At 40.7% G+C, this 26,172-nt stretch overlaps 1 protein-coding gene across 13 annotated transcripts in view; it reads right to left on the bottom strand.

Moving 5' to 3' along the window:
* Positions 1-26,172, bottom strand: part of ctnnd2b (catenin (cadherin-associated protein), delta 2b) — a 233,597-nt gene that overhangs the window by 11,602 nt on the left and 195,823 nt on the right. For all 13 annotated transcript variants that reach the window (XM_026149115.2, XM_080293036.1, XM_080293037.1 and 10 more), the window contains 6 exons: positions 22,066-22,252; positions 16,502-16,619; positions 12,683-12,865; positions 7,947-8,120; positions 6,723-6,873; positions 2,517-2,778 (listed from right to left, as the gene is read on the bottom strand). In XM_026149115.2, the coding sequence (XP_026004900.2) occupies positions 2,517-2,778; positions 6,723-6,873; positions 7,947-8,120; positions 12,683-12,865; positions 16,502-16,619; positions 22,066-22,252 (1,075 nt within the window). The remainder of the gene's footprint in view (positions 1-2,516; positions 2,779-6,722; positions 6,874-7,946; positions 8,121-12,682; positions 12,866-16,501; positions 16,620-22,065; positions 22,253-26,172) is intronic.

The raw sequence follows: 26,172 nt of genomic DNA, 5'->3' as shown, positions 1-26,172 counted from the left end.
ACTGACTTTCATTTTAATGTTTACACCAGGGTTCCTTGTCAGCACTTTATGCTCAGATGTTTGTAAGCTAAAAATAAACTATTGTGTATGTTCAAATATACTGTTGTGATTGAAGAAGTTAAATAAAAATGTCAGTCATCAATTCATGCATCACCTCATGTCATCATAACAGAGGTCTGTCTTCCAGGAAAGAACAGTTTAAAATTAATGTAATATAGTATTGGCCATACTATATGATGTATTGCTTGTCTTTGTTTAATAATACAGAAGACAAAGACCTTAAAAAATAATCGCATATCGCATCGCAATCGCAATATTGGGGCAAAAAATCGCAATTAGATTATTTTCCATAATCGTTCAGCCCTACGCTTGACTATTTGTTAGCGAGTATTTGTAGACAGTAAGACAAAAAGCAGACACACAGACCAGCAGACTTCTTTAGTATTTTGAAAGAGAAAATGAAGAGCTGTATACTATTCTGCAACACAGTCTGCACAGGCCAGTGGCATGGAATGAAGGTTGCTAATGTTAACAAATCTAACAATAGCTATAATGCAAACAATGGGGCGATCATGGCTCAAGAGTTGGGAGTTCGCCTTGTAATCGGAAGGTTGCCGGTTCGAGCCCCGGCTCGGACAGTCTCGGTCGTTGTGTCCTTGGGCAAGACACTTCACCCGTTGCCTACTGGTGGTGGTCAGAGGGCCTGGTGGCGCCAGTGTCCGGCAGCCTCGCCTCTGTCAGTGCGCCCCAGGGTGGCTGTGGCTACAACGTAGCTTGCCATCACCAGTGTGTGAATGTGTGTGTGAATGGGTGGATGACTGGATATGTAAAGCGCTTTGGGGTCCTTAGGGACTATTAAAAGTGCTATATAAATACCAAATTTACCAAATCTGTGTAAATGCAAAGCCATATACAAAGCAAATGCCACACATTTCAGTGACATTTAAAATAATATTTGGTTATTAAAGAAGCCGATTGTTCACAACTATCCCACAGATGCATCATTATATAGCGCAACTTCTAAAACTTAAACTTTACTTAAATTATTTCTCTCCAATTAATCTTTCTTGGTTAACTACAATAATAACCATCAACGTGACTATTAAACCCCATTTCTACTAGACTGCTCAAATACGTCCTACCATTTATTAATGTTTCAATCATAAATATCATCCATCTTTATCAATGCGCATGTATATCTCCAACCTTCTTTTCAACAATTCTTGAAAGAGTCATTGTAAAACAGCTAACTGATCATCTGGTGAGTTCCACAGGGTTCTGTGCTGGGACCATTTCTATTTACATTCCCTTAGGCAATTATTATTAGCAGGCATAGCATACATTTGTTTCTATGCAGATGATACCCAGCTTAAGATATCTAACAACAGTTACTTAAAAAGCCTTCAATTCTACTTTTAGGAAGTAGAACCAGAGTAGAACCTTCAGCTTTCAGGCCCCTCTTCTGTAGAACCAGCTCCCAGTTTGCATTTCAGAGACAGACACCCTCTCTACTTTTAAGATCAGGCGTAACAGTTTCTTATTTGATAAAGATTATAGTTAGAGCTGGATGGAGGTTCTCAGTCATCCAGGTCATCGTAGTCTGGATGAAGCAATCCTGAATGATTCAGCTACGACTCGGCGACAGCCAGCAGCTTCCAGCAACCACTGCTAAATGGTTTTTCCCTGGTTTTCCTGTTTCTATAATTTCCAACATAGCAGACAGCTTTTGAGCATTGTACACGACATTTTGTGAGAAACCTCAAAAAGGCAGCAGCTAAACGTAATCTTGACAAGTCTGGCAAATTCGAGGATTTGTAGCAATGGGAAACTTCCATGGCTGGATCTTCAGTTTTATAGATGCTACCTTTAAATCCTTTAAATAGAATGAATACCTTTAAATTAAATAATTTGTATTGCTTTAGTGCACAGTACTGTAATATAACAAACAAAAGCCTCACATAGAGCAAAGTAGTTACTACAGCACAAGCTGCAAGCACTGTAAGATGTGGACGGTAAATATGTTTCGTTGTAGCAAGTTAAACAAGTTAAAATTATACTCCTTGCTCTGCGCCTCTGTGTTCTCTCTCTTTATAGACTGTCCAATAAAAACAATGTAGGTGTGTGGGTAAACAGACTATGCAGGGAGCGCACAGGGTACAGACTGGCCAAACTTTAGCTGGATCTTATTTTCTGTTGCTTTGACTGGTGACTCACAGCACTAAGAAAAACAATCACACAGCCTCTGTAAACCTTCTCTCCTGTCTCAGCTCTGAGCCCCTTCACACCAATACACATCTATATTCCTACTCCTTTCTTATCCTTTTGATCAGTCCACCTGTTCGCATCTTGTGATTTAAAATGTGATCAGCGTATAAAAAACTATAAGACGATACAAAGTGTTGGTGCTTCCTCACAACCTTGACTAGTTAGATCATTTCTACCGTTTTTATCGTCACCTCCGCATCCTTTTAGTTTACCCCCTCATCAACATGGCATCGTCTTCCCATTCGGCTTACTTGTCTCCCTTGCTGCGGGCGATGCCAATGAGCTTCTCGATGCCGCCAGCGTCCCTCAGGGCTTTGGTGTTCTCCATGTTCTTGGTGATGACCTCATGCAGCGCGCAGCAGATAGCCGTGATGGTGTCATCCGACATGGTCTTCCCCACCAGCCCGCTGTTGCTGTTGGTGCCACCCCCTCCGCCTCCTCCCCCACCACTGCTGTTGTTGTTGTTGCTGCCTCCAGGCAAACGGTGCACCAGGTCCCTCATGGCATATTTACCTTTGGTGGGTGAGAGTGACAGGGAAAGTACGGGTGAGGTGAATAATATATGAAGAAGATACAAAAAAATGTAGGAATGGGAGCGAAACAAACATTTTGTGGAGCTTCTGTGTGGAGTTTGTGTGTTCTTTGTGTGCTTGTGTGGATTTTCTCCAGGTACTCTGACTTCCTCCCACAGTCCAAAAACCTGCATTTTAGGTTAACTGATGATTCTACACTGTCTTTCTCTGTTAGCCCATTATTAGCTGGGATGAGCTCCAGTTCCCCAACAATAGGTGTTATGGATGGGTTGACTTAGGGAGTAATTAAAAATAAACTGACTTATGCCAGGCCTTGAATTGATCAAAACTTTACTTTTTATATGCAAGTTTGTAACCAAATAGTTAGCCAGTTACTGCCAGCCAGCCCTCTTCCTGCTAAAACTGGGTTTAAATCCTGCACTTAGTCAGAAGCAGGTATGGGGCCAGCTCTGTCCAGCTTCTAACAATGCAACGAACTTACAATATTGTTGTGTTGACTTTACAAAGTAAAGACTTTCACACAGGAGGGACAGAAAGCCTATAACTTATTAAGAGGATTCAATTCAATTTGTTGAAGTTGCACAGCTCCTTCACCTTAAACAATTCCTCCACAAGAACAACAATCCTGATGCTCTGCACTAAACTAATGTTGAAACTGATTTCTTTGCTTTGCTTACATCAGAGCTGCTTTTATTTTTGCTATCAAGGTAGAATGCTCAAAGTTTTTGTCTCGACTGTACAAGTCTAACAATTTTCTTATTTCATTGTTTCTGAAATCACCTGTACCTGCTGCATATAAAAAAAAAATCTGCAAGACGATGCCTACTCCTAGGCAAAATACCTACTTTGAGTGCATTCACATGAAGACACAAAGGTGTAACCAATGTAAAGGCCATTCTAAAGACTGGTTTTAATAAAGCAGTTAATATTAGGTTTGGTAAAGAAAACCAGACCCTGGTCCAGCATGCACATTACCCAAGTTTGATGTGGAAAAGGGAAACAGTAGAAGACATTTGCATCTAAAAAATAAATGTAGTATTAATATGTATTCTGTTCTTCTAACATATTCATCAAACATTATGTGGGAACTTTCAGAATCCCAAAACTTGCAGCAAAGACAGTTTTATTATATTCTACTAAATTTACCCAGTAGAACAATTACCAAAATGTGTTGAACTTTAATCATATGCATTATAAGCTAACAGTAGACTTAAATCTAGTGTAATTTCACATTACTTTCACTGTAATTTCTACTATAGTACAGCATATATTGTGGAAGCAGCTGTAAGTCAGTTAAAAAAGCACAGGAAAATAAAAAAGTCACAAATATCAAGATATTTTTCTTCCCTTGTTTTGTTTTTTAAAGAAAGAAGCTTCTGAAAGCTGGAGCTGACTACCACTGAGGTAAAATTGCAGCCTGGCAGGCCTGCTGTCAGACACTGATGGAAACATGACCACGTGATCTCACACAGACTGACTACATTTCCCATGACACCTGAACACTGCTGTCAGGAAATCTTGTCCGCTCTGCTCTCTGGTCTCCATTCTGATTGGGTCATCACCCTGGGGTGGCGGCGGTGGTAATGGTGGTGGTGCTGGGGGTGTAGTTGCACGTCATGACTCACTGACAGTTTGCATGCAGACTACATGTGTTTTACTGCTGCTGTACATAATATATAAGAAGAAACTGTTACTAATTTACAATAAAACTTTACTATTTCTACGTCGTAGCAGGAGCGTTGAGGGACGGCCATGTGACCAGCAAGAATAAGCAAAACCTAACTGGACAAATTTTTGGAGCATGAGCAAAGGAAGAACTCTTTACATTTTTATCCACATCCAGATCAATTTCTTCAATACAGCAAAGCAAGTGATGATGCAGTGCTGCTCTAGGTGACTGCAGTGATACTAGCTACTTCTATGACTGCTGCAGAGAAATGATCTGAAGCATGATGTGCTGGAAGACATGGATAACTGTGAGCACAAAGCACTACTACTATTTTAAAATACACATTTAGTTTTAAGTGATAATTAAGTGAAAGCAATACAATGGCTCAGGTCAGATTTTTCTAACTTTTCCTATTTTACAGATCAAAAAATCAATTATCTCTAGATAATCGAAGCAATCGACAAATAAACTGGTATAACCAATTACTGAAGTTAAGGGTAGATAAGAACCACATAAACACACTGATTTAGCTACTGCCACAAAATTGCAGTACTGGAAAGATTCATCAGTCATTTTCACTGCTCAAATTATTGTTAAGAAAAAACGCTGAGATCAACAGAGAAAAAACGAAAAAGGCTAGACTGTAAAAAGGAGTTTCCTATTGTCACAGAATCATTTTAATTATATTTAATTGTTTTGTTTTTTTTAATTTTATGGCTCCATCAGCTGTGGCGACACCTTAGGAAATAAGGCTGCACCTGGAGGTACTGCAGGTATTGCAACTAAATATCACAGCTAGACGGAAACTCCCCAGAACACGGACTACAGATGCTTTTCTGCTCTCTAATTTGACCAGGTAGAAAAAGACTAACACGAAAGACATTTCCTGTGTATTTATTTATTATACTTTATTTATTTTTAATTAATTCCTTTAATTCATTTTGGAGGGACAATCTTCAATAATCCAAACAGTGAAAAGAGAAGAAGAAAGAAGAAAATACTAGAGTAGAAATATCACTGAACATCTAAAAACAGATCATTAAACCGCAGCAATTCAACAAGGCCAGCTACAAACTTTAAAGTAAAACTAGACAAAGAAAAGAACAGCTGTGAGCCAATGCACAGGGCACAGAAAACAAATCACAATAAAATTAAACCCCCAACAGTTCACTGGTCCCCGGTGATTCAACAAAGTTGAATGTGTCAGTGACTCACTAACTCAGCTTGTTTATTGTGGGAAGTGATTCTCTCATTGCGTGTGAGAAGAGCACCTGCAGAAGCAGAAGAGTGAATATTGTTAGTGCTAGTTATTGTTACTCACCGCGCTCAGCTGTAAAGTGCGTGGATAAGCTGATGCTGCAGTAAAGTGATAAGCTGTCATGAACTGTGTAACTGTACTGGCACTGGATTGGTTTAACATTCTGATGTGCGTGTCTCTGATTTTTTTTTAATTATCATGATTGATACCGCTATAATTACAAAGATATAAACACACTGGGAAGTGAACGTCTGCGTTAGTTGGCTCAAAGCAAACCTTTCACTGCAGATGCTATTAATATCTGCTGCTGACAGCTCTCAGGCCTCAGCTACACATGTGTTTACATGATAAACTGCATTAGAAGCACATCACACAACATGGCTGAGGGGAAAGCAATGTGTCCTATCACAATATACCTGCATGCCCCATGGCAGCACGGCAGAAAAGTTAACATTACAGCCTGCACATGGACGCTTGCATTCACACAGAGAAACATCACATCGACCATCAGACGCTCAGCATCAGGGAATAAGTGGAAGGAAACATGTGGTGGTTGCTATGGGGACCAGTAGAAAAGCAGAGTTATTACAGACATCACCTAGTCTCAAAGGGAACACGTAGCAGTAAACGATCAGTCCAAGAAACACTACCTTCTGCTTACAAAGTAGAAACAAATTTAAAGACCGATGATGCACTATGTAATATTTTTGCAACTTTTATAGATGCTAAACATGACATTTAAACATGTCTGCAGAAACCAATATCATAAGGATGTACTGAAGCAGGGGAGTAATTCTCTCAGTGCGTGAAGATAACTAGTCTACAGAGAAATTTATTTTTAATTACTCCCTAATATCCAGAAAAAGACCATAAAGATGTTATTCTTCTCCACTGTCAGAGTGTGTTTTTGCTCTCGAAGGTTTGTTTACCCCGTCATCTTTTTCAGACTGTGTAGATTTGTTTGTATGGACAGGTGGGGGCGAGTGTGGCTACTCACCAATTAGCTCCTTGTTCCTGATGTCCAGAGCCATGTTTCTCAGGGCTGTAGCCACAGCACAAACGACCCTATCATTGTCTATCCTCAGTAACTCCACCAAGATAGGGAGTCCTTTCTCTTTGCGCACTGCAGCTCGGATATAGACGGACCACTGGGCAGGACAGGGAGAGGTGGACAGAGATGTCAGAAGACATTCATTTGTATCATTTTTGCCAAATCCATTTTCATTTTTTCGGAACCACAAATTGCCATATTTGGATAAAAGTGCCAACCTATCCGCTAATGCTAACAAGCTTGGTTAGCTTGCTGTACACCTAAACTGTACACATAAACTGTACACCTGTTCTGCACAGACACACATACAGTTAATTAGTGCTAAGAAACAAACTGATAAACAACCTGATAAGTTATATAAAAATTACCCATGAATTAAGGCTGCGCAATGACTTGCTTTTGAAACTCTTAGATGTCCATTGCAGGAACTGCATTTTTTTTAGGCTTCTGTTTTGTTGAGGTTGCTGCTTTGCCCTTATCCGTACCGCACAAAGAGAAAACAGGTAAATACGTCAACAGTGGAAGTCACAGTGTTCCCTTTCGCAAGGTGTAAACGACTTCGTTCTGTTGATGCCAAGAGGTTACATCCTGTTTTCTTTTGTTGTCCTCTCTAAGCAACTGATGGTATAACTGTGCCCTTTGACACGCTAGCAGAAGTGATGTGGGCAGTAACAAAATGTGAAAGCACATGATCAAGACACAGACGCAAGCGTAAACTGGGGATGTGTCTGTGAAGGAGATGACGGGTCTGACTCTTGGGGGACAGCATATTTAAACCCAGGATTAGTGAGGCAACAGGTGCTGCACCATCATGCTGCTCATCAGCGGTGTAATTAACAGCAAATTATACATTACAAATGCTCTTAACTTTGAATTAGTGCTTTAAAAGGCAATTTTCTTTCTTTTGCATTTATTTTTACCAAATGCTGATTTCAGACACAATGTACTGAAACTACTTGTTGCTCTCAGGTAAGAGGAAATCTTAAAGGGCTAGTTAAATGATAACATCATTCTTCATCACAAAATCAAAAGAATATCTGAAGTGGTTAAGCTTTTTATATTATTATATTATTACTTTCAGAGTGTTTTTGGCACCTACTGGAACTTGGAGAGCATCTTGCAGATGCCATTTAGTATCTGAATGATTCAGCCACTGCACTGCATTCTTACCTTCCAGCTGCCAGCAGCTAGATTCTGCAGAGCCCCAGCTGCTCCCTCCAGGGTGTCTGGGTTGGAGCACTCAGACAGCAGTGTGAGGTAGGGCTTAACGATGGTGGGGTGCCATAACATCTGGATGCCTTTCGGGGGCTCCGCCAAGTCTGGAAATGGGCCAACGCCGTCCCACTGCGGAAGATGACACATAATTCAGAAAAGAAAAGCATTCAGAATTCTGTGAGGTGAGGTTTGACAGCGGTGGAGTGCCAGCACGGTCTCCTCAGGCAATAACGGGAGAGGAGAAGGACGAGATTCACTGTCACAAGCAACTTATGACCACTGGCAATTTTTTTCCCCACTCTCATCGGTGACTGAAATCTCACATCTACTCCTGCTTGGATGATGTTTTTTTTTTTAAAAACACACAGATACTGTATATCAATAATAAATGTGAAAAATCTTTCAGATGCAGGAGAGCTCACAGTAACGCTGCAACATAATTAACAAATGAGTAGCTGGTTCCATATTTTCATATTCAGCACCATTAGTTTTTGAAGCTATAAGTAGCACTATATTTTAAATACAGATTGGGACGGGCTTTTATGAAATCAATTTGGGATTATAGAATCACATATACAGTTTACTACATGTGGCATGTTATTAAATTACTGGGCATTTCATTTTAAAACTATTAAATAATGCATAATTGCAGAATAAACACCACACCGCTGTCCTGCCCATGAGTAATCGAGTATCCCGTGTTATAAATGCAGCTGCAGCTTGGGCTCATGAATGCCTGAATACCAGCTGTTTCAGTCTATCTCAGGCATGCAAGAAATACACATCCCATTGTCACTCACATGCTAACTAATAGTTAGCACAGAAGCTCTTCAGTACAAGTGAAGACACAATGTTAGTCAAAGTAAGCTGAGCGGCCACTACAAAAAGGTTAATCAGACATTTAAATCAACACCACCTAGCTAAATATGGATATTTTAAAGAAGCTAACAAATTTAAGCGGCTTAAGCTAAAGCTAGCTAGAGCTCAGAGCCAGACAAATGGGCTTAGCAACAGTTATAGTTATGTTGGTAATTGCTTAATATTTTTGTTTTTCATAACAAAAAATACAATCCTCCCATTCTCTTTGCATTTGTTATAGTCTGTGTTATAATGCTAACACATGGCACTGAAAATTTGGTCATTTTTCTTCCCGTGATTTCTCTTTCCCCGTCTTCCATCGCTTCCTTTTGTCATTTTTAGCATCTCCTTATTCCTCTCTTCTCTAATTACCCAACAGTTGATAGAGTTTTTTTCCCTCTCCAACAAGCTCCCCAATCGCTCCTTCATGGTAATCATCCACAGCTGCACTGGAGTGGAGAAACACACATGGAGGGGAGAGAGAGGCCTGATATATTATTGTTTGGAGAGGTTATGATTTGTCTCTTTACGATCTGATCTCAGGGTTACTTTTAAAATCCTTCATCTCCCTGGTTCTGCCTGGTTTGCATGCGAGTTTGCAAACGGTTAGCTCAACAAATTAGTTAAAGGCCATGGCTCATTGCTACCATTTATAAAGATCTCCTCTCTCTCTTTCTGCCTTTCCTAGAAATGACAGAGAGAAAAAATAGGAGCACGCAGGGCTAATGAGCAATTCACCCACCGGAAGTGCCAGAATTTCAATCCCTGCAGCTTCACTAGAAGTGGTAAAAGACATCTTCCACTCAACCAGAATGTGATGCTGATTGCTTATTAGCATGACAAGAGGTTAGAGCCTTCTCCAAGGCAGCCGTTTGGTTTCTGCCAACTAGAAGAGCTCTCACTTTTTAACTAAACAGAGGATGAAACAGATGGACAGAGCCTGGAAACTCAGAGACACACCAGCATCTTTAAATCTGGAAACGGGTAGTAAAGACATAACGTCCTGATGCTGCTAGTTAGCATGAGTCCCTACTTCACACTGATACCTGTTCGTCTTAGAAAATCAACAGCAATATTTTAACTGAGGGCAGCTGTTATAAATGTACGTTGGTGGTAAGTAATACCATTTTTATGAACTTTATTTCACTAGGAAATGTTACCCATAAAATGTAGTCTTTTCTGCGAGAGGCCCAGGATACTGTTTTGCAACATCTTGTATCTTGGGACTTACATTTAACACAATGGTATTAAACACTAACCACTCTCCTATCTGTGCCGACACATTGTTACTTAGGTTTAATTAGTGTAGCATGGACCCCTGTCAGAGAATACCCACTGGTACAGCCCAAGCATTAAACAAACCATAAAAGAAATCCTCATAAAGGAAGGCTTTTATGAGGCCATTAAAATTCTATATGTGATATCTGTGTGGATTGAGCGGGGGAAGAACAACAGGCAGAGAAAGCGATAAAGTAACAGGAGGAAACCAAGACTGGAAGATAAACCAGTAATCAAAGTGCCAATTAAAAACACCAGGACAACACAAAGCTCACAGATACAAATGTGATTGTTCTATAGTTCAATTATCAACAGATCAGATTTAATCCATTCACAAATAATTTGTTGTTTTTGTTTCACCAGTTCAACTTTAAAGTCCTTTTTGTCACATTTTTCTCTTTTTCTGTGTTTTCTGATAATAATAATAATGGATTGGATTTATATAGCGCTTTTCAAGGCACCCAAAGCGCTTTACAATACCACTATTCATTCACTCTCACATTCATACACTGGTGGAGGCAGGCTACAGTTGTAGCCACAGCTGCCCTGGGGCAGACTGACAGAAGCGAGGCTGCCATATCGCGCCATCGGCCCCTCTGGCCAACACCAGTAGGCAAGTAGGGTAAAGTGTCTTGCCCAGGGACACAACGACCAGGACAGAGAGCCCAGGGATCGAACCGGCGACCTTCCGGTTACAGATGCGATTCCCAACCCCCTGAGCCACGGTCGCTTAAACAGACCCTCTATTTAGAAAATCCAAATGTTGCCCCTAAACTGTTGCCCCTTAGCATCATCACGTCAAACTGCACTCTATGCTGCAGGCGAATGAATTTGGAATCATCATAGTTTTTTATTGGTGAAATTAACACTACAAAAAAGCACAACACAGAAAACGTCTGACACTAAAGATAACAGCAACTTGAGCTAATGTAACTATCTAGCCATCTGTCACCTCTGCATGGTGGCTGCCATGCTCCATTTGTTGATGCTTCCTAGAGTTCACATGATGGGGACTCGAAGTCCTCTCCTCTGCAATGAGGCAGTAATTTGCATGCTTGACTTGGATTTTACAGTTACGTTCCAACACTTCCACTTAACTGAGATATAATAAATTGGGTAGTTTGTAATGAGAAACCTGTTTGCATGTGAACTAATGCGCTTCACCATTTGATTCTGGATGTCTGAACAGGGGCATTGGTTCTAGTGTCCCCAGTGCTTGGTTTGTGAAAATACTTATGCAGTCTACTTTATCTTCAATAAAAAAAGCACCTTCATCCATAGTTCATATACATATATATATATATATATATATATATATATATATATAAACTGAAAACACAAGCTGTAGATCAGCCACTTCAGATACAAAAAAATGCTAGTCACTGGTATCTCAAGTCCCATTTTGAAGTCTTGATTTTAGCGTCTAAGGCCAGAATTACTAAACAGCACAGGTGCAGGGAGTTCATCTCAATATCAAGCACAAAAAATATGACTTTTTTGTAGTAAATACTGTCACAATTAGCAGTAATTAGCAGTACATTTTCCAAATGTAAATAAGTCATCATGTAAATATTCTCCCCCCCAAGAAAGAAACTCACAGAAATAAATATGCAACAGGGAAAACGTGCAAAAATCTTTAAGTTCCCACCTCTTACCTCTCTTCTCCCTGTAAATGCCAACAGTACTTTTTTTTTTTTACAAAACCCAGTCTGCGCTGGTGGAATGCGTTAGTAAATCAAGCTGTTCGTTGGAGGTCAAAGGGACCACATTTAGACAAAAATGGTGGAATGCAAAAACTTTCTGCCAATTTATCTGGTTTTGAAAAGAAGCAGTCAAAGGGATCCCTCAAAAAATATTTCAAAGGGTTTTAATAGCTGTAAAATACAGTATAATGTAAATAATACATAAAATAAATAACGCATTAATCATATTAGCCATTGTGCAGACTTCACCAGGTTGATTTCACAGATCAGATGAGCAGCAGCAGAAACTTTTTAGCATAAGTCAACAGGTAACTGTCACCTTTGATTACTGCAGCTACTTCCTTCTTAACACACATGAAAGTTTCTAAAAGTACATGTAAATCTCCAATTTCTCTAGACAAAATTTGTGTCATTTGCATCAGTCATCTTCTTGCAGTTTGGAAGAGCTAAGGGTGCGGCTGGCTGAGTAGAGCATGTAAGAGGCAGGACACAGAAATATTCTCACATGGGTGCACTACGTACTTCAAAGCTTGAGTGTTTAATAATAAGGTTGCGATGCACCTTGGGAAAATGCCTTTTTGTTATAGACTAGCTTTTGGAGCCAGTCTTAAATGGTCACGTAAGGGACTGCAGATATTTATTCAGCATTTTTAGCTCTCGTGGTCACTGCTCAGTGTGATACCTGTGTATGTTAGCATTATCCCCAGATTTGTCAGGTCACTCAGGTCTTTCCCTTTATCAGAATACTGTTCAGAGAAAACAGCCACCATGTATTTGTCACCACAGTCATAATCTATCAGATTGTTATATGACAATGAATGCTGACCAGTTTCTCCATTCTTCTGTTCTCACCTGGTCATGTCCCTTCTTTTTCTTCTTCTTCTTGCCCCAACATCCCGAACTCTCTGCGTCCTTCCCTCCAGTATCACATAACAAGCCGTCCAACTCTTCCGACCCCCCCTGCTGGCTGTGAGAGGTCTCCGCAGCCAGACGGTACGACAAGTTCCTCAGGATGCACACACAGTTCTCTACAGTCTGATGGAGGGAGGTAATGAAAGAGACAGAGAGCAAAAGAGAAAGACACAGAGGTGACGGACAGAAAGATGGCCACCACTAAAACATCCCCAACCAAACTCTGGACCGGACTGTATACACAGCAAATAAACTCAGATAGACACACATGCAGCGCACATAATAAAAAGAGAGACACACACGCACGCTAATCCTATTGTTGTGAGTGTCTATGCAGTCAACAGTCACAGTCTTTGATCTTGTGAAGGATTTCTGCGGATTAAAAACTTCACATCTACTTGTGAAGGGCCTCCACTTGACGCACAAACTCACACACAAACACCCACACAGCTAGAAACACAAAAACACCATCAAACACACATGTATCTGTGGCACAGAAACATATACACATGGATGCAAATGTGCTCAAATAAAAGCGTGCTGAAAAACTCTCGCTAGAGATGTTTCTGTGTCACTGACCATCTGGATTGAGTAATACATGGTACACTCTAAAAAAAAGACTAGAAAACAAAGAAACAAAATGAAAGTTTATTTTTAAATCAAAAAGGCTTGAGATCGCTCCCTATTGCTGATGGTGAAATCCCCAAATTACACTAAATCGACAAAAATTTTCACTTAATTCAATTAAATTCTGGTGAATTCAGGCGTTCCAATTACTTTCATGGCCACAGATGTATAAAATCTGCACCGAAGCATGAAGACCAAAGACTCTACAAACATTTGTGAAAGACTGGGTCGCTCTCAGGAGCTCAATGACTTCCAGTGTGGTACACTGGAATGTGAAAGTGAAAGTCCTGAGTGTCCATATCACTCAGGACCTGTCATGGTCCTGGTCACATTAACACCCTGGTTAAGAAAGCCCGGCAGCGTCTCTTCTTCCTCAGAAGACTCAGGGACTTTCATCAGCCACTGAAGGTGCTTAAGAACTTTTACTCCTGCACCATCGAGAGCGTCCTGACGGGAAACATCTGGACCTGGCTTGGAAAACAGCACCAAGCGGGACAGATGAGATCTGCAAAGAGTGGTGCGCTCGGCCGAACATATCATTTGATCAGAGCTTTCTGACCTGCTGTCCATCTGCACCAAGCAATGCAAGACCAAAGCATGGAAGATCATGATGGACCTCTCCCATCCCAACAATGGACTCTTCTCACTTTTGAGGTCTAGGAAGCGCTTCCACTCCCTTAAGGCCAAAACACAGAGAATTGGGAGGAGCTTCTTCCCCCAGGCTATTCGGGTCCTGAACCAGGTGTAGGACTGCACGCACTCTGTTTATTTGCACACTTCTTATAATGTCTTTCATAAATTCTTATTTGCACATTTTACTGTAAATTTCTAAGTTAAAATCTGTAAATTTTGTAGTAATCTGTAAATCTGTAAATCTTACTGTGAATTCTTACTGTCATTTAATGGTCAGGCATTGCACAGCAATAAGCATTTCACCACGTCATACTGCATATGGTTACTAGACTTGTAGTCAGACCGCCTAGACCAAGACCAAGACAATACCAAGACCAGAGGGTATCGAGACCAAGACAGACTGAGTCAAGACTAAGAAAAAGTCGAGACGAGACCGAGACAAAAAAGTCTTTAAACTGCAGCCAGATTCTGCTTCGTTTACGAGTGCGATGCACTCGCACAGCCCTCCTCACCCGTTTCTACGGTCTCACAAGAACGAGGGATCCGAGACCAAGACAAAACCAAGACCAAAGTCCGTCGAGACCAAGACAAGACCAAGACCACGTAAAAGTGGTCTCGGGTCTCGAGACCACGACCAGTCTCGAGACATCCAACTCTAATGGTTGCGTGTGACAAATAAAATTTGAATGTGAATTTGATAGGATGCCACTAGTGCAACACGTACCGTCGTGAAATTTCCTGCCTACTAAATATTCCACAGCCAATTGTTAATGGTATCATATTAAAGTGGAAGTAACCTTGTGGATGCTGAGGCACATAGTCGCCAACTTTCAGTTCAGAGTCAGTCACTACAACTTTCACATGGCCTTCACATTAACTCAACAACAGTGCGTAGAGAGTGCAGTGTTGTTTTAAATTGTCAAATCATTTCCCCACATATTCACACTTATTGCTGAACGTCTTCCCGTCTTCTTTTTGTTCCTTCTATATCCAATGAAGTGATTCATCTCTTGCCAATATATATATAATTAGTCCACACATTGAGCACTGTCATAGCTCAACTGACCTCAGCCATGATCCTGGCAGATCATCTCATCTAGACGCCAAATGACATTACCTCATTACTTAGCTTTCTATACATCCAATCGGCAAAATTCCCGTAGGGTGCGTTATTTAAGCATCTTCAATTGATCACAGTTACAGAACATCTGCAAGCCGCTGTGCAACCCACCTCTAGAAGAAGAAGAAGAAGAAAGTGTGTACATTATTGTACTTTATTGAGCCCCGTGGGGAAATTGCTCTCTGCATTTAACCCATTCACTCAGTGAAGCAGTGGGCAGCCATTGGGCGCCCGGGGAGCAGTGTGTAGGGACGGTACCTTGCTCAGGGGTACCTCAGGGTAGCTGTTAAGGGGAATCGAACCCCCGACCTTCCGATCATGGGGCAACCACTCTACCTACTGAGCTATCCCTGCCCTACTGAGCTATCCCTGCCCTACTGAGCTACCCCTGCCCTCTACCTCTGCTCCTTATTTCATGCTGTATGTGACTTAATATCTGTTATTAATGCTTGCTGTGTTCTGTGTTGCATTTTACTGTTGCTGTCCAAAAACAGAACAGAGCCACACTGACAGATATGAATTACTGCAGACTGACATAACAGTCTTCCTCTCACTACACCTGACACTCAAAAGAATACACAAAAGATTTTTTAAAAACTTTTAAACTTCAGCTTTTCCAGTCATGGCTCAAAGTTTCCTGAATCCTGTTGTTGGCATTAAATTTAAAAAATGTTTTTTCACAACTATATTGAGTTAAATGTTTAAAAATAGTTCAAACTTCTTTGGACAGTGAGTTATGTTTATGTTATGTTTATGTCAATATTATCTTGGATTAGGGTAGGCACCAATTTTAACAGGTCTGAAACTGGTTCACAACAACTGAGGTCAGATCTTTGTACTGGTAAATGTTTTTTTTGGAGTATTTAAACAAATGAATGAATACAGGGATCAACTGATTTGCAAATCATTAAATCTTACACAGCTTTTTGGATACAGCTTGTGTGCTGTGAATGTAGCAACAAAAAACTTTAACCTGTGCATCATTTTTTGCAGCGTATTTGTGGCCTGCAAGCTTTGAACATGATTGAGAGTGATTATGCATATACAGTGATCGCATACAGCCCGTGAGGGAAAAGATTAAACACATTTGCATTTTCCACATGCAGATTTATGCAAATCATAAATAGTACACATGTTTGGAAAGCAAAAGCACCACGTGCATTTGAGTTCTTGATGATATGTGTACAAACAAGAGGACACACACAAACACATTTGCAGGGCCCTTCCACATCATTCTCTTTTACTGTGTGCAGGTGTGTGTGTGTGTGTGTGTGTGTGTGTGTGTGTGTGTGTGTGTGTGTGTGTGTGAATGAGCTAGAGGCTATTTGAGTTTGTATGCCTTGCAGATATTTGCGTTCATTTGTGTGTATGTGCATTACCTTGCTGTCAATCTCGCTGCTCCCCAGAGCGGTCTGGATGACATAGAGCAGAGCGTCAGTCAGACCCTCGCACTCCCTCATCCTCCTACGGGCTTCCTCACCTGCAGAGCTCACATTCCTGTAAAACAGACAAACAGAACAGCTTTTAGAAGATTCCACACACCAAATTGCCCATTAGTTTTTGTTTCCTCACAGGTTTTCTGAGTGCGAGCACATGTGCTTGTTGAAATGTATGGAAATGCTTGTCTGTGTGACAGAGAGGAGAGAGGCTGGATGTAATGTCCTTTAAATGTCAGGCTATTAGAGATGGCTAGGAAATGCTTGTGCCCTCAGTGTCAGTGAGAAATGGCACCAAGACAAAGCTCTGCATTTGATTTTTCTCAGAGAATAACAAATTAATTTAAAAAGGCATGGTGCTGTTTAGCTGCAAGACGACACCTCTAATTCATTTTGTCACACAAATAAACACCAAATGCAGATATATGAATGGCAATTATGCATTTAATTAAGTTATGTAAACTCTGTTAACATCCGAATACTCCATTGCCTCTGAATTGGCTATTTATGATAGTGAAGGTTATTACAATGTGTAGTTAATGTGCAGATACAAAACTCAAAAATAGTGCACTATTAATGGCTTCACAAATTTTCTACCGTTTTAAAATAAATGCTTTCAAAGTAGACAAAAAAAAACTTATCAGCCAATGGGCATCCAAAAATATGGAATTAAGACGATTATAATCAGGTATTACCAGTATGGCAATTTAAAAAGTTTTAGACTGTTTAACACACAATCATAGACTACCCTTTCCTTAGAAATTCAAGTGCTCTGTGTATCTTGTGTCCAGTACTGACTTTTTCCTGGCCACAAAAATAGCATTTAGCTTAAAAGTAGCTATCAAGTCAATTCAGAGAAATTAAAACTGATGCTGGGGGCTTTCCAACGATGCACTGAGCATTTCTTTTGCACTGACCTCTTGTCAGTCTCAGTGTATTTAAACATCACTGTGCATTTATTCATTAGTTATTATCAATCTCTGACTCTCTTTTACATTGAGTCTTTTGCCCTGTCTCCCTCCCTGAGCCTGGGTCTGCCTCAATTTATTCCTGTTAAAAGGCAGTTTTTTGTTCCCACTGTCATCAAGTGCTTGTTCATAGGGGGTTGTCTGATTGTTGGGGTTTTCTCTCGTGTTATTGTTGGATTTTTACCTTACAATTTACAACTCTTACAACTCTGTTGTTTTATGCAGCACATGTAGCAGAGTAGCACCACAGCTGAACACAGTAAGTTGTGATTGTTGGAAAGTCAGTCAACAATATCTCCTGCCCTACTTTTGTGATGTAAATATAACTCTAAGACACATGTGTACATTAAGAATTTTGGCCGATATAGACATACACCTCCTAAAAATAAATGTTGCTGGAAATCGATGTAATGGAAAAGGTGTTTCGCCTGCAGTGGGAGGATTAGAAGCCTCACATTTATCAACTCTTCTCAACAGTGAAATGAATAAGAGAGAAAAATGTAGAACATAAAACCCTCGATATTTAAACAAGCATATACAGTGCGGAAATTAGATATTATCCAGCAAGAACACAAAGAGAAACACTTGTACTGTTGGAGGCGTGGCTGAAGTATTTCTCTACCATAACCAGCATCAAAAAGCCTAACCAGTAAAAACAAAGGTGCATTCAGTAAGAAAAAAATATTTTATTGAGGGTTTACGGGAAGAAAAAAAAAAGACCTTAATGGAGTGTCACTGGACTTACAACGACAAAAACAAAACTCAACTGACAAAAATCACGAAGAAATGGTAGAACAGCAAAAGCTCTAACTGTTAGTTTCTCCAAACAGTGTATAAACTGAATGAGGTCCTGTACTGGTAAATGGTTAGATGTCTGATCCCAAGCTACTCGTCCTAAACAAAAAGGCAAAAGCCATTTTTATTCACTCCCAGGCTGTGTTTATAAAAGCTACCAGTTTTCAAAGCTTCATGGAATCACTCTGGATTTTTTTTAATAGCCAGTCATGTTTGTTTTAATACCCAAGTCTGTTTGAGAGAGAGGCCTGACCTTAAATGTAATGCAAAAAAACCTCCAAACATGTAGCGGTGAAGTTACATGTTTAAGTAATGCAGCGGGCTGTTTAATTCTGACCCTCAGCGGAATGTCTCTCAGTTTTATTAAGTTATGAGAGCATTATATTTTCACTATACTGTCAAATAATTGCTTAAATATTTCAGGTTGTTGACAATCTGTGTGCTAGTCTGAATCTTTCTCTTTTTGTCTTGAGCCCAAACACACAGACACACTGACTAAAAGCACTGTGAGCCACACAGGGCACACGCCGATAAACGCCAAAGTAAAGAACACTTAAGAATATTTGTAAACCTCTTTATATACTTCTTTCTTGCAGACATTTCCCACATTTTGGCTACTACCTGCTAATAGATTCAGTTTAATTAACCACACTCAATTACAGATAATTAATCCCTCTGAAGCGTTCCCTTGCAAACCACTGCTACAGATTATCTCTCATTATGATCTTTCGGTGTGAAGAATCTAAATAAGGAGAGAATCACAATGCAGGACAAAGGTTACATGTCTATAAAGCAGGTTTTAAAAGCGAGCACAATTGATTAACCCACAGCGTGCCGCTACAGCTGAGGGAAAATGTCCATCGACAAAAATGTCACTCTTTGAAGAGCCTATTTCTTTGTCTTTCTCTAATCTTTAATTCTCTAATCAAAAAACAAAGTCTCATTCGATATATTTATTTAGCTTTGCCCTTGTTTGTGTGCACATTTAGTTCTCTCTTTGACAGCTGGCAGGATGTATCTACAAGTACATGGAGCAATTTAATGTCCAAAACTGCATTATAATCCATCAGTAGTTCTCATTTTGCTCATTTAGGGACTACATAATGGACAATTTAGATTGTTGCTTTCAGATTTTAATGGCAAATGTTTTTTGTAACAAAGCAACAAAGCAAAAGAAAGTCCACAAAAAATCATTGTAAAGAAGGATTCTGCAAAAAGGCTATATCAAGTCAGTGATTATTACAGGCCTTCAATGTATTCTTTAACCCACACAGATCATTCGTTCTATGGACTGATGGTAGATCAGTTGAGAGCTAAAGAAAAGCCTGTTGCCTTATTATATAAGACTGCAAGAGTTGGTGCTGCATTTCTGTGTGTAGTTTCAGTGAGAAAGGTTCAAATGTCCCCTGATGAGAAGCATTTAAAAGAATCACATTCTTGCCTTCATTCACCCATATTGATACCAGATAGTGACGTAATTTGTCCCAGAAGCGTGGCAGAGGCATGTCTGCAAGTACAGTGAATAAATGGGTTAACTGTCTCTTCATTAGCTGCCATATTCAATGCACATAATTCACATTCAGCAGTCTGACAGCACAAGTTTTAGCTCTTCCCGTTAGCCGGTTCGACAGCATATGGCGTGAAGCAGCAAGTTAGCAGAGGGAGAAAATGTGCCTGTGTGAAAGTGAGAGACAGTGTGGCTGAGACGGCGTGAGACAGAAGAAGAAAGGCATAAAGGAGGGATAATATGATCGAGAGAGGAGAAACGGAGTAATAGGACGAGATGGAAATGGAGCGAGGGAGGAGAAAGTGACTAAAAGAGGGAGAGAGAGAAAATGAGAATGTGAGGCGGATAATGGGAGATGGAAGAGAGAGAGAGAGAGAGAGAGCAGGTGGCCGGCGATATACCAAACCCGCCATGAAATATTCAATCTTTAATCAGACTCCCAGCATTCCCTAACAAGGCGTGAGAAAGATGAATTAGCCCTTCGAGTTTAGGGAGCTGATCCACACAAAGCTATCTCCTGCAACACACTCACGCCAACTAGAATCAAAAAACACACACGCACTGCTGTATCAGATGTGTGCCTTCTCTCTCTCTCTCTCTCTCTCTCACACACACACACACACCAGCAGCTACAGAAGCCTCTGTAAGTAGCCAGTATGTGTAGCTTATTTTCACTGGGGGAGGATGAGGAGATATATCGCGGCTGAGATTAATGGCCCACACACCGAGTTAGGCAGAGGGACAAACAGACATGCGCGTGTCGACAGGAAGCAAGACATGCAAATACAGTCATGGCAGCGTTCCCACTCAGCTCCCGCTGCACCCTGTGCCACATCCTCGAGAGGAAATGTGTCGAAATAGCCCCCAGTCCAACTGTCAAAAAATTCAGTGAATGATGTGAGCTGCTGCATTATTAAAGCAAACTTATTTGTTCTGTTGTATAACGTGCTGTCAGTGTGCAGGGATATGGACAGATGCAGGGTCGATTCAACCAATAAGGTACGTACAGACTGTTTTAGGTGGACTTGTCATAATACTGCAAGCTATGTTTTCTGTTCTTATTTTGATGTAGAAGGCTGTGATGGATTCAAATGAATAGCACATCAAAAAATGTCTCGTAGACTGCTTACACGTCTGCATCAGAAAGATTTATGAGCTCAGAGTCAACCACAGGAATTTCATCATGAAGATTTTGTAATGCTGAAAGCCTCTCACTGATACAAAGATTATGAATCACTATTGTTTTGGATTGTGACCTCTGAAAATGCAAAACCGATCAAGTCTCCTCGTCCAGTTTCACATATGTCTTGTGTGAACCTCTCACATGGTTTCATTTAGGTCACTACTTAAGGCAGAAAGACATCCAATTATCCAATTTTGCACAAAAGTTGAGTATAAGAGAAAAACCTGGTGTTTTTGTACTCTTTCTTTCTTCCTTTGTAGCCTGACATTTGCCTGGAACCTGAAGAAGAAACTGAACGTGCTCCAGTGACGCTCTGTGGAATCATTTGTTTAGATTTGAATCGCAAATTACATCACCAGCTGCTAATATATCCTCCTTTGTAGTCTGGTTGTACTCATCCCGGTGTTTTTGCCCCAAGTGGCAAAACCAGTTTGTTGTTTCCATCTTCTGCAGAAACAATTTTCTTGGATATTTTACAAAGTATTGTGTTTAGTTGGTGGTTGCTGACCCAAGGTTTCCCAGAAGAACATTACTCAAAGCATCACACTCTCTTGCTCTGCCAGCTTGCCTTCTTCCCATAATGCATCCTGGTGCCAGGTGTTGTTCAGGTAACAAATAGTGACATACTGTGTGTTATCAGAACCAGCTTTCACATTTTTTCATACGCAAAAGGTTTATTTTTAATCCAACGTGCTGGAGTAAAAGACCCAAAACAAAATGATAAAAGCACGTGTCACTACTGAACTGTAAGACTAGCACCACGTCTCCAGTGAGAAAAAGCAAAGCCACAGCAGCTCTGAAGCCAAACGATGACTCATCTTAAATGCAGCTAATTCTCTCAGTTCTCTCTGTGTATAGGGCGTTAAAAATAACACAGCGTACAATTTAAAAATAACACTGTTTTAACTAACAGAGACTTTTTTAGATGTGGCCGGTAACAGTAGGACTGTGAACAGCACAACATCTTCAAAAAGAGACTTCTCCAGTTGTATGTTGGATTCTTGAAATGTGTGAATACTGTTTTTTTTCCTAAGGAACAGGTAGAGACACCTACCGCAGACAGCCGGTGGCATTGCGGAGAACCTGGGAGGAGTGTAGGTGCAGTTTGCGGTCCTCTTGCGTGTGCGGGGAGGTGTCCCAGCCCGAGTGTGGGATGATCACAGCGTTGGTCAGAACGGCCAAAGCGTCCTGGATGATGGGCATCTTCAGGGCATCACATGATGACAAGTTCCACAAAACACCTGAGGATGGCAAGGAGATGGAAGTTGAAAAACAAAGAAGAGTTCAGAGAAAAGGAAAGGAAAAGCAGGAAGGAGACAGAAAGAAAGGCAGACACAGAAACATCTTCAGGCCAGAAACCACTTAAATATTTAGTAGGTTTTAGTGAGCTGCTTGATTCAGCAAACACTGCAACACAGACAGCTACTGGCTTTACAGCAATCTGAAGAGCCAGACACATGTTCTTAAAACTAGCATGACAGACATTTCCAGAGCTTGACATGTTACAGGAAGTAAAGCAGGTATGGATAATGAAATTAACAATGGCAGACGACGCCAGCGGTTATTGTTCTATGCAGATGTCTGTGTATTCTCCATTGCATTGTCAGTATTCAGACGTGCCCTCAAAAACACTCCAAAATATCCTTCTGCCTTTCTGTCCTTTATGTAAATAAAAGCTTGCACAGAGCGAGTAAAACTGTGGCCTTATAGGCAGACGTAACTAGATTTAACCGATGATGCATACACCCATTCATGGGGCCAAGAGCATCACTGAGCTGTTTGAGTATAAATTTAGGATCTGGGCTTCGTGGTCATTAGTTATTATTGAAGATGTTGGCGGGACATGTTAGACTGCATTTATTAAAACATCAAATGAGGAATTATTTCATGAAGGTGGTGTTCTAGTCCTTCAGCAGACACTTGTAGAATGAACGCCACGCTGTAGTGAAGCTGCTCTGGTATCACTCAAACGCTGTCAGGAAGCTACCACTGTGTTTTGTACTACCCAAAACATGTACATGTACTGTTTTGTACTGCCATGGATCAAATAAAGAAACAGACAAACAATTACTGGTGCAGAGATATCTGTAACTATCCAACTATTAAGACTTTTTACTTCCACAGGAGTAAAGTCTGCTACGCTAACGCCTTATAACTAACCTTAAAGTTTAGTTTCAAGTCACCGGTGGGCTGCTGTAATTAATGATGTACTAAAGGCAGTAAATCACTTAGACAAAATTCCACTGCACATTTCTCCTGTTCTTAATCCTCACCTGAATTGAACATACAGTGACCAACCAACCAAGAAACTGGAGTAACTTTCCTCTATCCTACCACTTAAGGTCCACTTCTCTAGCCAGTTGCCACACACACACACACACACACACACACACACACACACACACACACACACACACACACACACACATATAGTTCGCTGACTCGAGTGACTCACCCACAGAGACACACAAACACATACAGTGCACATATCAGGCTGAACCTATCAAGAAAAGGACAAAGAGGGTAAGAGGCAAATCACCATATTTCGACATTGAGCACTCCGATTTCTTGAGAGGTTTCACGTATAAGCTCACACTCGTGCACGCAAATTGTGATAACCTTGAAGTACTACAACGTCGTAATTCTTGTTGACCTTCATCTTACAAATTGCCTGCGCTCTAATCTATGTATTCCTGTAATTATATGTTAAAGCATTTGAGAGTGTCCACCCATAGTCATATCTGCACTTATCTAGCACTCTCTTTTATGGTAGTAATTATAGCCGTAGTAGTGGTAAAGCATCCTATCCTCAGATCTGTGTGGGAGTGTGTGCTTGGAATAAGGCGTCCTCTCTTCGGAGCTGTGTTGTTCACTCACGGCTGAGCAGCAACTCTGTAATTACAGCTTCTGTTATCTGTCTTTGTGAGTTTGTATGAATTTGTTCTCGTGTGCGTTTGTGTGCACGTCTTTGAGTGCCATCTAAGCCCCTTGACAAATCAGTCTTAACCCTGTCTGCTGTTTGGACCCTGTGTGTTTAAGACGGTGCAGTCCCGCTTTGTGGTCAGAAGGAGTTTCTAAATGATTAGCTTCTGGTTCTATGACAGCAATTAGCTGGGAGTGTCATGTTAGCAAAACAGACTAGCTGCCACTTCATTTTTTCTCCTGCTCAACAGGCCAAAGGCGGCATGCTGTTTCTTGTTTTCTTCAGTAACCTTGGCATTTAATATAATAATTGCAGCTGACTTTTGCATCTGTGAGTCAGCGAATTTTGGTGTCTTTAACTCTTTAAAGGTGCCATTTGCTAAGCGTACAGATTTTGCTGAATATTAGCTTAGCAATAGCAATACTGGCTACAGTAAAAAAACTACATCTCATTAATTCTACTAAAAAATGCTTTCTTAACACTTCTCATCTTGTTAGCTAACAAAATACGCTGTTATATCAAAGGACAGCCTAACTAGGGTTTTGTTCAGAGATAATAAATGATAAACTCTGACTTTAGTACCTTAATATCTTTAGAGTAATCATCTCAAAGTATAACACCTCATTAATCATTATTTTTGGAGCAGACACCATTATCAAGCAATGTTCACAGTTAGTGCCTGCTTTTAACATATGACCTGCTAAATGGGATAGTAAGGGACAGTAGACAGCAGTAGTCCAGGAGGAGGGAAGCAAAAACAGCTGGCAACTGCAAAGGCTGAGTGAGTTGCATGTGAGGATGGACAATAAGGAAGTAGAAAAGGACTTGTATCAGTGGGCTAGGCAGAGAGACTGAGCTAGAAAGGATGTGCAGCAGGTTAGGGTTATCAAGGGCAGGAATGGAAGTGTGCTAACAGGTGAGGAGAGTGTGTTAAGAAGATTGAAGGAGCAGGAGGTGCTCATGAGTGTAGAAAATTAGAGCGTGGAGAACAGATGTGAATCATGATGTCACAGACATATGACGTGCAGAGGATTAGCAAGAAGGAAGTGAAAAGAATGAGGGGTGGATAGGCAGTTGATCCAGATGCCATACATGAGGAGGTTTGGAGATTTCTATGGGAGAGGGCTGTTGAGTTTTACACCAGTTTGCTTATCAATTTCAGAAGGAAGAGGTTTTCTAGTACTCGTTTTCAAGAACAAGAAGCAGAGCTGTAGCAGCTACAGAGAGACAAAATTCACGAGCCATACCATGAAGATATGAGAAAGAGCATTTATGTGAAAATGGAGCAGTTGTTCCATTTTCACATAAATGGCCTCCTTGACTCCTGACTCAAACCAGCGTTCCTCCCTAACCAGGATGTCTATAGTCTCATCACTGAAAGAGTGGCCATTATGGAGTCTTGGCCTGATGAGGTAGCTCTTCTGCACTGAGCAATCTGCTTAACCAGGTTGTTTGGTTTCCCCGATGTATAATTCACAGCACTCCTCTTGTAGTGCCCAACAGTATATTATTCTGTGCCAGGGGAAGTGATCCTTGGGGTGGACTAGTTTTTTGGTGTAAAATGCCTTGGGGGTTGAAAGCCAAAGAGACACAGTGTTTCAAGAAAATGTAACTCATTTGTTCTCATAATTCTGACACATAAGGCATCATCAAAATCTTTCATTTAGACATACTGTATGAATGAACAACAGTGATCTGTAGTGAGGAGATGAAAGAGAGCCTGGAGAAGTGGAGGTATGCACTGGAGAGAAGAGGAACAAAAGTCAGTTGAAGCAAGACAGAACACATTTGTTTGTGAGAGGGAGACAAGTGAAAGGGTGGGAAAGTGAACATGGTAGAGACGGTGACAGTAGATGAGTTTAAATACCTGGATTCACCATTCCAAAGCAACGGACAGTGCACAAGAGAGGTGGAGTGTCAGGAATGATTTATGACAGAAGAAAAGGAGCAAGAGTGAAAGGGAAGCTTTACAGGAGAGACCTTCTATAATGTATACTTGGAGATGGCAGCATGAAAAAAAGAGACAAGTTGAAGATGTTAAGATTTTCATTGGGAGTGACCAGGATCAACTAGAATAGAAATGTATATATTTCAGATGGAGAACTAGGGTTGAGTGGTTTGAAGACAATGTTAGAAAGGTAATAGCTAGATGGTTTGGACATGTGCAGAGGAGAAATACTGGATATATTGGACAAAGGATGCTGAATATGGAGCTTGCACGCAGGCAGGAGAAAAAGA

Source organism: Astatotilapia calliptera, chromosome 18 (genome assembly GCF_964374335.1).
Source record: "Astatotilapia calliptera chromosome 18, fAstCal68.1, whole genome shotgun sequence".
Classification (NCBI taxonomy): domain Eukaryota; kingdom Metazoa; phylum Chordata; class Actinopteri; order Cichliformes; family Cichlidae; genus Astatotilapia; species Astatotilapia calliptera.
This window is presented reverse-complemented; position numbering and strand designations above follow the sequence as displayed.